Consider the following 16,291-nt stretch of genomic DNA (forward strand, 5'->3'; position numbering starts at 1 on the left):
GTGCATAAGCTCTGTAGATACCATCTATGTTGACAGAATCAGTCTTCGAAGTAAAAGTGTATCGGGTATGCATAGATGTCTATGCCAATCGGTTGTGCTGAACTGGAATGAGACGGTAAACGTGAGGTGGGCATGATCTACTACTACCCCAATAGGCTTGGACCCGACTGTAAAGTCTTGAATAGAGGGTATGAAACTGGGCTGAGCCAAAACATAATCCACTGTGCAAAGCCCATATCTATGAGGAAAACAAGTGAACCCACTCGACGCTGGAAATCTCTGTAGGCCATTGAAGATGGCCAATCCATGTGCAGTCCCCATATCTGTCAGATATCCCCCATATCTAGTGTGCTCATCCTGCGAACAACTGGCCAATCCCATATCATTGACATCCAATTCTCTCAACATTTCCTCTTGAGATATCATAGATGGCTATCTGAGACTGGCCCGTCCTGGCATTAAAGTCTCCCAAAAGAATGACATCTCCATCCCTAGAGAACTCCCATAGGTCCTCATCCAATATCGTGTAGGATGACTGCCCCTTGGGCGATGCATAATGAGATGTGCTGGGGAAAAATAGCATATTGCAATGTAGAGTGGCCTCCAGGTCTCTGCTCTCACTCTGACCCACATATATATCGCCTGCGCATCTCTCCGAACAATACAAATGAGGGGCTGAAGCTCCTCCTTGAATAGAGTTGCCACACCTCCTGACCCACGTCCTCTATGCGTTGATGGCACATCGTGCCTACAAGTAGTCTCCCAATGGTATCCCATCACTCTAGATAATGTGCCGACAGGAGTCTGATACGTCCCCGAGTAAACAATAATGTCTCTTCCCTTAAAGCTAACCTCAAATGCGCCTACATCTAACTTCACTCATCCATTACAATTTCATGCTGCCGTTTTAAGGTTGGTCCCATAGGTCTCCCAGCGTCATGCGGTGTGTTTTTCCAACACCACTACTCTCCCTCCCTTGTAGAAAGTAATTTTTCCTTTCTCCCTCATTGCCTTGATCCCTCGCATCAGCTCTTGCATGTGTGCTACTTGTGTTAAGAGTGAGGTCATCACCCAAAAATATCCCAATTTGCTTGAGTGTTGGTCTCTTCTTCAAAAATTCCTTCCTAGCTTCCAACGTGGAGAAACGTATAATGAGTGCTCTTTCCTTTGGACTCCCTTTCTCATCACTTCTCTTCTTGCCAACTCCCTAAGAACATGTGTGTGTGGGTTCAAAAATACCCAGGCGCTTCAAGAGCTCTTGCACTTCTTCGTCTACTTTTCCAATGTCTGTGAGACAGTGTAACAAGGAACGGGTGAACAGGGCCCTCCCGTTCCCGGAACGCGCTCCCAAACCTCAGGCTCCTTCAAACCGGAAACGGGAATGGAGGGTCGTTCCATCCCCATGCAAAACCGGAACGCCAAGCGCAACACGGAACGTAGATCCGGAACGGTAGATTTTTAAAATTTGAAAAATCTAGTCCTTTAAAATAGGGGACATTTGGGCAATGTTGTTTGAATGCTTTTTTTGGGGGGAAGGTGGGTATCCTCCCATCCTCTCCTAGATAATCCAAACCCTCTCCCCCCAAGCCTCAAGCTCTCAAGAGTCAAAAACAGGCCCTCCCATGGCATATTTTAGGTTTACCGTTCTGGCCCCATTCTCGTTCCGCTGTTTCGGGGGGGGGGGGGGGGGGGGCGTTCCGGAAACGTTCCGGAGGCCCCCGTTGTCGTTCCTCGTTCCCGTTCCATGTAACTATGCTTTGAGACCTATAACATGCACATGAAGAGCTCTAGTTTTTCTCTTTTGCTCCTCCTCAATTGTCATATTGATGATAGTGGATGTTGGTGTGGCTTCATGTATCTTATCTTTTCCTTTCTTTGCGTTCTCGATCCACTTTTCAACTTTATCGACCTTCTCTTGTGTTTTGAAAAGGTGCTCCGCCCATGAAGAGGTTGTTCGTGGATTCGGCTCTTTCTCTTCACGTAAAGTTTCTTTCTTTGCATCTTCGATCCACTTTTCAACTTTATCAACCTTCACTTGTGTTTTGAAAAGGTGCTCAACCCATGAAGAGGTTGTTTGTGGCTTCGGCTCTTCCTCTTCACGTAGAGTTTTCACCTGCTCCTTAATGCTTTCGAGCTCGTGTATCATTGAGAATTGATTTTCTCCCTCCTTTGCAAGGGAATTCTTACAAGCTGCAAGTTCTCCCTTAAGTGTCTCGATCAATGCATCCTTTTCATTCATGCGTTCTTCCATTTTTTATTTCCAAGTTTCAAAAGCAACAAGTGCATCTTTGAATCTTTTTTGCATCACGTATTCCATTACATTCACTTCTGCCCTCACTAGAGTCTGCATTTCAACCTTCAATGATGTGTACATCTCGTCACACTTATTAAGCATCTCTTTGTCCAACTCTTTCCTCATATCTGAATACATAGCTTTTTTGTAAGTCTCCGCGTTTACATACATCTCTTTTTCAATGTCACCTCTCAAAAGGCTCAGCTCCGCCTTAATCATCACCTGTACCTTCTCATACATTAAGTCATCTTTGACTCTAGAAAGTTTCTCTCCTCTCAGAAATCTTCCCCAAGGTCAGCTGATTGGTCCATCCTCAGGCACCTTGTGTGAGCCTTGAGGCTTATTTGCTGGTGTTGCAGGCTGAGGCCAAGCGATGGGCAGACCTGCTGAGGCTCAGGAGAATCTGCTGAAAAACATAAACATGAGGCTGAAGGTAGTGTCGGGAATCTGCAAATGCAGGGTGCTACTGCACAGTCGATGGGCTGGATTTGCTGCCCCTAATGCTGGATCTATTATCACCAGGACTAGGGAAGAGGTAGCCAGCAGGGTCAGAGCAGCACGGTAGTAGAGGGGCAGGCAGCAGCGTCCAGCTCTCTGCTGCAGGTCGTCACCTCCACAGCAGCGCCCAGCTCGTCACCAGCAGCAGCTCGTCACCACCACCAGCAGCTCGTCACCAGCAGAGAGAAATAAAATGTTATATTAACGTCTTCAAAGGGCCAAAATGACCTATGAGACCAAACAGTTACAAGATTGTGAATCTGATACCATGTCTGGGTACAAAAAGACTAGAACAAAAATACTACTACTACTAGAATCCATCCTCATCTGCACTTTGGATGTCAAGAGAGTATGACTCGAATCTCTGCTGTAGTCTCCGTCGATGCTGTGTAGCCCCTCTCCTCAATCGTGGCCGTCTGGATCTCCGTAGCTCCAGCTCTCGGTCGATGAGAGTGCCGGTAGTGGTCGAAAGAGTGTGGGCCGAGCTCTGCAGTGATGGCTGCTCCTCTGGCTGTCCCATATCTAGTGATGAGAGAGAGAGAGAGAGAGAGAGAGAGAGAGAGAGAGAGAGAGAGAGAGAGAGATGAAATGAAATGAAATGAAATGTTATATTAACATCTTCAAAAGGCCAAAGTGACCTATGAGACCAAAAAGTTACAATGTGGTGGATCTGATACAAAGTCAGAGTAACAAAATGACAAAATGACAAAACAAATATACTATGGAATCCTGGACTGCTAGGTGTGAACGGGGGAGAGCAGCTAGCTGGGGTAGGTAAATCACAAGAGATCCAAAATCGGTCGCTGGCGGATCTCATCAATCTCCTCCATGGTCAGTAGTCTGACCGGGCGTCGTGCATGTCGGGCTAAAGTGATCCGAAGCCTCTGATGCAGCCTTCGTCGATACTGTGTAGTCCTCCGCAGTCGTGGGCGTCTGGATCTCCCCAGCTCGGTCGCCCGGTCGCTCAGTGTGCCTCTGGTGTGAGGCGACGGGCTCTGCTATGGTAGTGGCTCCTCCGGGTGTCCAGTGTCTGCTCTAAAGAAGTCTGTGATGTGTCTCTGAGATCTCTCTGTGTCGACCCAGCTCGAGTAGAAACAAACCCAAGCATCTCTGATCCTCGTACTGCATGACTCTGGAGAGTGGTCCAAAGCCTTCTCTGAACAAGCAGTGGAAGCGGCCTCGTATCTCGTAGTAGACGGGGTAGTGGCATGTGTAGTGCAACTCTGTCTCTGGCTCCATGCCACACAGGGGGCATGTCCTGGCCTCTACTGGTACTCCATTGTATCTCCCAGTCTCGATCCGCAGTTGGTGTGAAGATGTGCGTATCTGGCCAATAGCACATCGTATCCCATGCGACAAGTCAGTGTCCATGTATCTGGGCCTCGCCACAAAACCGTCCTCTGTAAGCTGGAGAAGATGCTCTCTGTAGAAAGCCATCTTCGTGCCCAGCTCCTGCGCTGGTTGTATCCATGTCTTCCTGATGTCTAGCTAAGCCAGGTCTTGTCAGATGAGCTTGGTGATCTCAGACTGTGTAAGAGTCAGAGAGGGTGCCTCTAATGAGTACTGGAAGGGGGGCAATCTGTCTATGCTGAACCCATGCGCCTGAAACCATGATGTCATTTCACCATACCAGCATGCTGTATCTCCCTGCATGGCTAACTGTCGAGAGGACTCAAGTGCAAGGCGGGCATATCTGTCTCTGGGAAGCTCCCACATGCGGTGTATGAAGGAGACAGATCTGGTAAGCGCCTCGACTACTAGTGGGGGGGCAGCAAGCTCTGCTCAGATAATGGCACGTGGTACTGAAGCCTTGGCTCTAATGAGCCGTGAGATCATAGAGACCAAAGGCTTCTCCATGTCCCCCCACCCATCAGTGCGACCTGTCCTCCCGTGATGATCCAATGAAGGCCCCCATATCTCAGCTCCATAGAGCAATGCAGACGCCACTAAAGTGTCAAATAGCCAGAGCTTCGTCCGAGGCTCTTGAAACTAAACCTATGAACACATCCTCTACAATCTGCCCAATGCTGCATGGGCTCTGGTCAATCTAGTCTCTGCTGCTCTCCTCAGTGAAAATGCAGGTCCACTAAAAACCACTCCAAGGTAAGTGTAAGCATCTGTGTACTCCACCGTCTCCTGGCCGTATGTGAATGCGGGCGTTGACCTCCTGATCCACTGTGGGGTGGTATTAAATACCATGACCTTGGTTTTACCAAGGTTGACAGACAAACCACTTTCGTGGGCAAATCTATGTAGAGCATCCAAGTGACGTTGCATCCCCTCTGGAGAGTCGGAGATCAACACAATATCATCAGCATAGAGCAATAGTGGAATCCATGTCCCTGCCAGCTGTGCACCTCTATCACCATCTCTCTCAATGTAGTCAGCAACCTCATCCACATACATACCAAATAGAGTAGGAGAGAGCGGGCAGCCTTGCTTCACACCAATAGTGGAGTGAACCGGTGCGGACAAGCCCTCTGGGGTGCGTACATGCCCCACTACTGACTTGTACAATGCCATGATCCCCCAAATGAGCTCTGTGGGTACTCCCATCTCCTTTAATCTGCGCATCAATCTAGCTCTGGGTACTGTGTCAAATGCTTTGCGGAAGTCCACAAAGCTACAATAGATCCGTCTCCCATGTGATTTGCCCTCCTCAATGATGGCTTTGAGTGTCAAGATATGGTCAAGAGTAGAAAAGCCTCTCCTGAAACCTGCCTGCCCAGCTGCCCGTATCCCTTCCGTCTCTGCCCATCTACTCAACTGCTGCTCAAGAATGGATGCGTACAATCGTGCCAATGTGTGTCCAATCATGATAGTGCGCTAATTCCCAAGCTCCATAGGGTCTCCTGACTTGAAGATGGGTACAATCGTAGAAAGGCTCCAAGTATCAGGTAAGCCCTCACACATGGCACGATTAAACATAACTGCTAGAAGCTCTGCTAGTAGATCTCTGGCATGTATGAAATGCTCAGCCACTAAGCCATCATGATCATATGCTCTCCCAGTCCTCATCCTGTCCAATGGCCTTCCTCACCATCTCAGCGGTGAAAAAAGCACATGTGTGTGGGCATGGATCGGGGGGGGTCGGGGAGGGGCGGTTGTCCAGAGACTGTGTACAAAGATGATGCATACTGGCCCCAAGTCCCTGTAGAGGTAATGGCAGGTGGGGGGGATTGCTCATGAAAGAGCCGCCACGCCTCACGTGAGTCCTGACTCAAGAATAGCTGGTAAAGATCCTGCTCTAGTTGAGCCAAAAATGCCCTTTTCTTCCGCCGCACTAGGCGTCGGAAGTCAATCTGTGACTGCCTGTGAGTGATGTCTCCCAAAAGCACCTCCCTCTGAAGTCTAGCTCTAGTCTCGCGGCATTCCGCATCATACCAGTTGTTCTGGGGCATGCTCCCAGAACGGCGTCTCTGCTAAGGCTGAGTGTGTGGGTATGCCTCTACTGTTGCATCATGTAAAGTCTGTGTCAGTATAGTAGTAAGCTCCTCAAGAGGTCGTCCTGGCTCCTCAGTGCCCAAGCGTCTGTATATCCCATCTATGTATTCAGAGTCCGTCTCCCACGTGAAGGTGTAGCGAGTAGGGGCAGCTGCCCATGGCCTGTGTGCTACACTGAACTGAAAAGAGATGGTCAACGACACAAGAGCATGATCCACTGCCACCCCAACAAGTCTGGGCCCGAGAGAGAGAGAGAGAGAGAGAGAGAGAGAGAGAGAGAGAGAGAGAGAGAGAGTATGAACAACTGTAGAGGATTAAGACAGTCTATAGGACAAATTGATACATTGATTTGTGTCAATTTGATACATTCTACTGAGGATGTGCCCTAGACGGCACATAAAAAGAATACGATTGCAACTTAAAGCTCTCCAATAGTATGAAGCTACAATTTATTAAAAAATCACAATCCTCATAGAAAGAGAATAATCTCCCTCCATCCCAGACCCAGGGTTAGTGTCCCCACTATCCCCTATGACAAAGAAAATTTGGGAGAACCAAAATAATTTGCGATGGCAAAGAGAATCTGCGAGCAACAATATAATTTTCCTAGACAACCACCTTTGTCACTTAGTAGGCTACTAGTGGTCCAAGAAACCATAAATTGAGGCGGCAAGCAAAGCTTATAAGAAGGCTAATACAGAGGTCAATTCCATAGTTCTTTAGCTTGAAGTGGGCATCCAAACTCACATTCTCCTTCCTCAAAAGCATTATTCCAGTAAAGGAAAAGAAATGGAATGTTATATTAACGTCTTGAAAAGGTCTATGAGACCAAAAGGTTACATCCATGTGTGACTCCAGTACAGTGTCTAGGGCATAGTTACCGGGGAACGGCTTCTACAGACTTTAGGTGCAGGGACCATCCTAGAACGCCTGGGCGTTCCAGAAAGTTATCGGAACGGTCGGTCGAGAACGGATCGGAACGGAAGGGAACGGTCAGAACGGCGTCGGGACGGCAGGCAACGGTCACGCAGCCTTCAACAGCCATAAACGAGTAAACGCGGGCAGTTTCTGGGTGTCTCTTTTCTGGCAGCCCTTATAAATTGCCCCCCCCTCACCCCTTTCATTCACAAGTGCAACAAGCTCTCAAGCTCTCTCTCTCCCTTGCTATCAAGCTCTCTCTCCCTTGCTCTCAAGCTCTCAAGCTCTCTCCCTTGGGCTTGCCCTCAAGGCTTCAAGCTCTCTCTCCCTTGGTCTGGACTCTCAAGCAGTAAAGCCTCCCTCTCAAGCTCTCACGGACTCACGCAGTCAAGCCTCTCTCTCAAGCCCTCTCTCTCTCAAACCCTTGAGGATCAAGCTCTCTCTTTCTCGGATAATCCAATTATCCATGGCCTCTTCTTCTCGTACAACCCCCTCCGTTCATGCAGGCAACACTCAAAAGGCAAAGGAATGGTCGTGGTGGGACGAAGTGACCTCGGAGGGCACCTTGTCGACGCCGGGAGGTTCTCGTGCATGGGCATGCAAGCTATGTTCTTACACGCGAAAAGGGGAGCATGACAAAGTGAGGGCACACTTTCTTCGAGTGTCGGGACATGAGCTGAGATTTTGCACCAACGTAACCATCGAGAAGAGGAAGGAGCTTGAGGAAAAGGATTGGCAATTCAACTATAAAGCCAAGCCCGCACGCAAAGGTATCAACCCAAAGACCCTCATTTTCCCTTCTTCTCCTTCTCTATCCGGTGCCGGTGGCGGTGGACCTTCATCGGGTCCGATTCGTCGCCAAAGGACCCTTGCCACCTCTTGGGACCCAAAGAAGGAAGAGGTGGATGCCGCCGTGGCCCGATTCTTCTATCACGACCATATCCCATTTGTCGTGGCGAGGTATGCTTTATCGATCTTCTCTCTCATTTTTCTTCCGTTATCATCATTTCCACCACTATGATCTCTAAAGTTTAAACTTTGAACAATCAAGTACCATACTAACCTCTTCTATGTGTGAACGATATAGGTCAGAGTATTGGAAAGTAGGAGAGTATCGCACTAGCTATGTGCCGCAAAACATGGCATTTCCCTCATTGCCTACAGGTGGAGCGATACAAGAAAGAGATCTATCCATGACCTCGTCGCACACTCGAGTGGAGAGATGTACTTTGTGCATTCTCATGATGCCACCGAAAGTGGCAAGTCCGCCGATGTCCTCTCTGCAGAGTGGACAACGGCCATAGAAACAATCGTTGAGCAACAAGTGGTGGCCTTTGTCACAGATGGGGAGGCATCAAACAGGGCAGCAACAACTATTGTAGAGGGACACTATCCGCATGTGACAGTGTCCTTTTGCATGGCACACTGCTTGAACAACCTTCTAAAAGACATCGGAAAGCTAGAATGGATCGCTCCAGTCATTGCTGATGCAGTGAAGATTGTTACTTTCATCAACAATAGCAACTTGGTTCGAGCGAGTACCTCAAGAGATCGGGCGGCAAAGTGCTTCTAAAGTATTCAAACACCCGCTTCGCATTCAACTTTCTTCTTGTGTGCGGGATGTCTAAATGTCAAAATGCGGTCCAGCAGGTCTTCATCAACACCACCTCCCCCTATGCAAAGACAGCTGAAGGGATTTTGTGCAAGGAGAAGGCAGAGGATCTGAGTTCTGAAAGAAGCTCAAGAGTCTAGACGCACAGGTAAAGCCAGTGGTTCATTTGCTTCGAGTTCTGGATGGCATGGACCTTTGCATTGGCGAGGTTTATGAGGCAATGGACCGCATGATCGAGCAGCTTGCACAGCTTGAGCCGAAAGCAAAGCGATATAAGGAGATCCATGCGCTTTGCAGCTCAAGGTGGAATTCATATGCCTCTCCTTTACACGGGGCAACGTACATGGTGGATCCAGAGTTCCAAGGTGCAAGGCAAGAGACAAATAGAGAATTCATGAACCAATTGACAGAGATCTTAAACAAGATGGTTCTAAACAGAGATGGCCAACGCAGTGTCCGAGATCAGTTGAGACAATACAGAGAGATGCCAGGGTCATTTGGCAGTCCAAATGCTCAGATTGATCGGACGAAGATAGGTTCAGTGCTATGGTGGGAGGACAATGGCTATGATGGCCCTGAGCTTCAAAGATTGGCAATCCGTATTCTCAGCCAGTCAGTTAGTACCTCATGCTCAGAGCAATTGTGGAGTATTACCTTTAGCCACATTGCTTCCAAGAAGAGAAATCGGCTTGGAGTGGAGAAGGCAAATGATCTTGTCTTTGTCAGTGCAAATTTGAAAATGCTTTGCAAGAGTGCAGGTAAACAAGCAGATCCTTTTACACAGTGGGAGATGGAGCAAAAGGCTCCTCAAGTAGGTGGAGATACAGAGGCACCGACACCAAGTACTTCATCCATGGCTGAGGTCGAGTTGAGCCCTCGATGATGAGGAATGGGAGGATGTGCATGACGTACAGCAGGCTACTACGAATTGGGAGGCTTCTCAGGCTAGTGGCTCTTGAGTCTTGAGACTCGAGAGTTGAGACTTCAGGACTTCCATAATCCATTATCCTTACCATTTTGTATTGCGGCTTGTCCTCTTTGTAGCATCTTTATGGTATTTGTCACCTTTGGTCTTTTGGTATTGTGGTTTGCCCCCCTTATAGTCTCATTATGGTATATGTCACCTTTGGTTTTTTTGTAGCACCTTGGCGGGCCTTGTTAGCCAAAACTAAGCGAAAAGTGTATTTTGCTCAATGTTATGGCAACTTTCAAAGTTTTAAGTGTTATCTTTGACTTCTACTCTTGCAATTATTTGAGAGCTCTAATCTGTAATTGCATGTGTTATTGTGTATGGGCATTGTGTTTGTTATGTATGTACCATGACCGCGGCGCCGCAGATCCCAATCAAGCCATAATAAGGTTGAATGGTCTTCAAATCATGTTTTTTGTGGGTCAAAGGACTGTAGTACTACTTGTACTCAAACACATAACGCTAAAATTTGCATTATTTGGGTGTTTTTTAAGCCTCCCGTTCCGCATCGTTCCAGTTCCGGACCCGTTCCCCCGTTCCACAAGGAGGCCCGTCGCCGTTCCCGTTTCGCGCTCCGGGTAACTATGGTTTAGGAAACATAAAGATTAAAAACAAATAAAGATAGAGTGGGTAAGTAAGTAAGCCTAACCTACATCCTCATCATCATTAACATCCTCATCACATTAACATTAGCTCAAAACATATGGAGAGAGGTATAATCACATCAGGGCTAATCAGGTGCACAATGGAAAAAGTAGACAATGATCATCCCATGAACTCTCTCATAGGTCTCTGCAATATGGCCTCAATGTCCTCCATGGTCAGCTCTTTTTTTTTTTTTTTTTTTTTTTGGGGGGGGGGGGGGGGGCAACCTAGGCGGCTCTCAAGAAGGATGCCCCGATGAGGGTGTGACTTGTAACCTATGGTGGTCCATCTCGAGTAGTCCCTCTGTAAAAGTAGTGATCTGCCTCTGTATGGAACCTCTATGGATATCTTTTAACTTTTAAGGCTCACCCTAGAGAAGATGCACATTGGATACTCGAAAAGTTCTCTCAATTTTTTTGAATCTTCTCTATGCCTTTCACTACTCTCAAATCATTTGATGTCTCAATTGAGCAACATAGGACAGTTGCGTCCTTGACGGAATGTTATGATATTGTCCACCCTTCGGATTTTCATGTTGCATGTGGTTAGCATCAGCATGTGTACAGAATAGCTAGGCTTTGTAATGGTTAATTACCATGTTAATTACTCTGTTGTTATTTTCTTAAGGGCTAGGAAATTGTAAGATTGAAGTTTGTGTAGAGTGGAGTTCTAAGAGTTCAAAAAAAGGTTGCAGAGTCAAGAATCGCAATTCAATAACTAGCATTCATTCGTATTTTAGTTTTGGTTCAATAAAGCCCACACATGCTAATTTTGTATAGACAAGCTAATAGCCATTTCCAATAAGGTGAAAACCAACTCGTATGATTTCATCCAAAAGTTAGGTAGAAAGAGGGGCCTCAATTTTTGGTATTGGTCTTACTTTCTAATAAATATCAAATACCCAAGATGTAGAGTGTGTCCCCTCACTTGAGAGTTAGATTTAGGCCATTGATTGTATGATTTTCCTATCTCATCTTTGACCTATTCTTTATGTGGGACATCTGGTCACCATCTCCATCTCTTACATCTTCTTACACTTCATGTCTACGTCTATCTGTTTGTATGTGTGCATTATCCACACCTTCCCATTAACATTTATCATATTTAAGACAAGAACTAATATAATTATGATATCCCTTGGCATAAATCTCTCAACAAGATCACAATAGAACTTTGTAGGTGTACGCCCCTGGTACTAACCAGCTCTGAGTTTCAGCCTAGGTGAAACATTCTTGAGCTTCCATAAACTCAAGAACTTCCAAAATCTCGATAAATTCAACAATTAGGAAAGGTTGAAAAATATATTCTACCCTAGTAAAGAAATGAAACACTAACCTCCAAGAAAGGTAGCTTGTACCTTCAAACCATACAGAGTTACATAAGCTCCTGGTGGCACGTAAAGCTCCTGACATGTCCGAGCTATATAATATTCCTTTTCTCCTCCAACTGTCATATAGCCTATAATAAACTTCCCTGAATCACAAAAACAATGGAAGGGTCAACAACGCACACCAATCTCAAGTAATTCAGAAGTTACGTGTAACAAACTAAAGACAAAAGGTAGGGCACCTTAGTTTTTAGACAACAGGTTAACAAGTAAAATAATGAATCTCATGAAAGCAGATTGAAAAGACAGTTGACTGGTTCCAAGGGTGTCATCATGGAATTTTTGACATGGTTAAACCTGTACTCCAGTCTTACATTATTACCATAATATGATTTGGTATTTGCAAAATAAATGGTATCTTGCTGATACATTTCATTTATAAGCTTAAGGGTTAAAGCAACCTCAATTTAATAAGCTGGCGTATGAAAAGATGCATCAGATCATTTTGTTTAATTCACCTTTTCTCATGTATCCCCTTTCCTCATTGCTAGAAAATTGACTGTTCCTTACTGCAGATGTTAAGAATTAATACCAACTGTGCAACCTTAATGAAGAAGACTGTCCTTGAAGAGCAGGAATGGAGCTTAATAGACAAAATCATCCAAACAGGATGGTAAGACTTGTAACTGATCTCCCTCCCAGCACTTCCTAATGGTGCTGACCACACATACCCCACCTCCACCCACACTTTGTTTTTGTACTGTCAGATTGAATTACCAATGGGAAACCTCAAGACGAGGAAAACCCATGAAAAATACTACAAACATGAAATCAGAAACAGTCAAAGTAGAGCTCGAAATGGCTAGTGGGAAGCTCGTCCAAGTCATAGGCAACTCGGAGAGACTGTCGGAGAGATGTCTTGAAGAAGGAAACATACTACACTTGAATCTGTTGAAACATGAGGAAATTACGTGCTCTCCACACCATCCAGGGCACCCAAAATCTGACCCAGCCAAAATAGTATGCATACAGCCGAAGCAATGGCTGAAGTACTCCAAAAATCCAGAAAGGTCTACCAAAATGCATGCCAGGGAAACGCGTCTGAAGAGTTGCAGAGATGCAGTCCACAAACTGTAGCGTACGAGGACAAGACCACAATAAATGTGGAACGTTCTCAACGGTTGCACCACATCAAACACATCGCGAAGAGGCCAATCTTCTAGATCGCAAAAATTTGCCAATTTGGAGAACCCCAACGATGCATCCCCCATAGTCACATGGGGACGGGGACGGGTCTCGGGGACGTGGCAGGTCCCGGGGACGGGGACGTGGCAAAACAAGGGACGGGGGACGCGACAGGGGACGTGCTTTAAAAAACACTAGTTCTTTGCAAATTTAATATTGAGACAACAGTGAACACTAAGAGCACAAGATTGCAAAGAAAAAGTGTGTTTTGCACTCATATTACATAATACCAAAATATAACAAAGGGCGTGCGGCATGCACAACACGGTACACCATTGGTGTGGTGATCAAGCATCAATCATCCTGGCCAAAGGGCAAAACATAATGATGTACATAGATATTAGAGAAATCTTTGAAGAGAAGGAAAGAGGGGTAGGCTTCAAGGCTCAAGCCTTCGACTTGGAGAGTACGGGAGATGGGAGAGGGAGAGAGAGAGGAGAAAGAGACTCGAGAGTCAAGAGACTCGTCACTCAAGGGCGGAGCCGGAGAGTCGGAGGGCAACTTCAAACTTGGCTCTTGGCACTTGAGTCTTGCAAGGCTTGGGCAATGGGAACTTCAAGGAAGTGTCCTTGAGGCTTGGGTGCTCTTAAGTAGAAAGCAACCCGCCCCCTGCCCGCGTCCCAAAAAGGCGTCCCCGTCTTCGTCCCGGCGTCCCCCATCCCGTCCTCGCATAAATGGGCCGCGTCCCCCCGTCCCCTGTTTCTATGGCATCTCCACATAAAATAGTCGCTCCTTCAGAGGCAACTTCGCATGCCACACTTTCATGACTTTACTCCGCCACCATGTAACACTCTTGTTCATATTCCATATCTTATTACAGTGTTCGTGGATCCGGGAGGATGACTTCAAATGACAGTACAGTTTCTTTGCAAAAATGGAAGAGAAGGAAGAACCAACGTAGCACCAATCACAAATTCGATTTTCCATAACCAATTGTGGAACAACAGATATTGAGCCAACCAGATTTCCAATGGTGTCCCACATGAGCCTATAGTGCATCCCAAGCCCAAAGATAAGAGCAGCCTGTCTAAATGAGAACACCTGTCCATCAGCATTCGTCACATCAATTATCCTGTCAACACCTTTCTGGGAGAGAAAATAAGCCTGTCTAGAAGAGCGTTGAACAAGAGTTTGATCAAAAACTCAAGACTCCAATGTATACTTTCTAATCAAAGTGAGTTTTCACGGGCATCATCTCTACCATGCCACAACAATTCTCGCGTGAAAAATTTCCAATCCACTACAAGATTGGAAGCAAAGGGGCATCCAGGTATTGTAGCTTCAAACTTGCCAAAAACCACGTCTCAATATGACTGCTACCAATGGCCAAAGGCAAGTGTAGAAACCGCATGAAAGCACAGAAACGCAAACATTTGCGTCCAAGGCTGTTGTTGCTCAACCAACACCAACAACAAAGTGGCCTTTCTAGCTATAACATGAGAACACAAATGCATAATATTCAAACCACCACAATGCTTTGGGGTACATAACTTATCCATCGCGAGCAAATGCAGACCCTTTTTCTGAGAGGAAGTAGACCAGAAGTGCTCTAGTATACGAGACATCAAGGCTCGAAGGCAACAAGGTGGTAAATGCAACATAGGTAGGAAAAATTTCATGTATGCCACCAAAATGGACTGTACTATTCTGAGTCTTACATGCAGCGGCCAAGTCGATAATTTCCAATAGTGCAATTTAGACCTCCATTTGTTCTCAACCCAGTCCAATAATTTTACATTGTTAACTGACAAAGCCAGCAGATATCCAAGATGTCTCACAATTTGATCACGCTTCACTATCTCACCTTGCCATAATACTTGATGCAACGGCAACAATTTAGATTTTTGGAAATTCACTTGCAAACCTACAGCCAACCCATAAAGATGCAGTGCTTCCATGATACATTGAACATCTTCAGGTCTATTTCTAGGCCAAAACATGGAGTCATCCGCATAAGCTTGTGCCACAAAATGACCACGAAACGGCAGTTTCAATCCATGTAAATGTTCAGATACGGTTAAGGAATCCAGATAGAACAACAGAGGGTGTGTAGCAATAGCGTACAACATAGCACTCAAAGGGCAACCTTGCCTAACCGATCTACCGAGATCCCATAGCCGAGTCAGCTCACCATCAAGAACTCCAGCAGATCGACTATTCTCATAAAGAAAATAGACCACCCGACACATTTTGGAACCAAAGCCCAAAGCTGTCATGATCCGAGCAATGAAGTCCCAATGAACAGTGTCAAATGCTTTCTCTATATTGACCTGCATAATAAGTACATCATGTCCAATATATTTTGCATACTCAATTCCAACGAAAGCATTAGCAATATTATCCATAATTTGCCGACGAGGGATGAATCCATATTGAGCCAGATGTATGCCTGAGAAGAAATGATCATTAATACGACAGCTATCATTTTTGACAACAATTTATAAACGACCGGCATAAGTGTGATCGGGCGCCAATGTGAGAAGTATTCACATAATGTTTGCTTGGGCAACAATTTCACCCGTCCTTCTTTCCACGACTACGGCAGAGATTGCGTAGTCCATGCATGATTGATCATAAAAAGTAGAGGCTGCATAAGGGGCTCCCAACAGCGAAGGAAAAATTCAATGGTAAGCCATCCCATCCAGGAGATTTCCCAACGACCAAGATGCAACAAGTTGTCATGCAACTCAGCAACCTCAAGGGTAACTGCATCATTCATTGTCAATATAGGATTCACATAAGACAGCAGTAGCTGTCTGACTTGCACAACCTCACTTGAGGGAGCATCAAGCTTCGCAAAAACCCATTGAAAACGATCCACCATAAAATCCGCTAGTTGACTTTTATTGTCCGCTCATTGCCCACTATCGACCTTAACCCTTTTAATAGATACAGATTGCCTCGAATGATGCAAATGCTTAAAGCATTGCTTCGATGAACAACCTTTATCCATAAAAGCATAGTGTCTTGATCTAACCTTCCATTTTTCAAGTTTCCTCCTGTTATTATGCATCAAAGAGGCTTTAGCTGCACATAGTTCCTCTTGTTCCGATTGAGTAAGCCATCTAGTGTCTGCAAGAGTTTCTAAGACTTGACTAGTCATCTTATCTTCCTGTACTTTGTCTCTCAACCGGTGCACGTACCACAAACCATAATCCTTTATGACTACTTGGATCCGCATGACAAAACAATACCAAGCCACATCCACAGCAATAAATATATGAGAGACAAGTGGAGGAATCACCGCTTCAATCAAGTTTTGGAATGCCTTGTGCAAGAGAGATGCATTATTGATATGCAACAACCGCTTAGGAAGCGGGGAATTTGCATCCAATGCCT

At 45.9% G+C, this 16,291-nt stretch overlaps 1 protein-coding gene across 2 annotated transcripts in view; it reads right to left on the minus strand.

Moving 5' to 3' along the window:
* SPPA (signal peptide peptidase) overlaps window positions 1–16,291 on the minus strand; it is a 92,843-nt gene that overhangs the window by 14,507 nt on the left and 62,045 nt on the right. For both annotated transcript variants that reach the window (XM_086494137.1, XM_086494138.1), the window contains one exon: window positions 11,716–11,853. In XM_086494137.1, coding sequence (XP_086350263.1) covers window positions 11,716–11,853 — 138 coding nt within the window. The remainder of the gene's footprint in view (window positions 1–11,715; window positions 11,854–16,291) is intronic.

This window comes from Adiantum capillus-veneris, chromosome 21 (assembly GCF_014529385.1).
Source record: "Adiantum capillus-veneris isolate H3 chromosome 21, ASM1452938v2, whole genome shotgun sequence".
NCBI classification, from domain to species: domain Eukaryota; kingdom Viridiplantae; phylum Streptophyta; class Polypodiopsida; order Polypodiales; family Pteridaceae; genus Adiantum; species Adiantum capillus-veneris.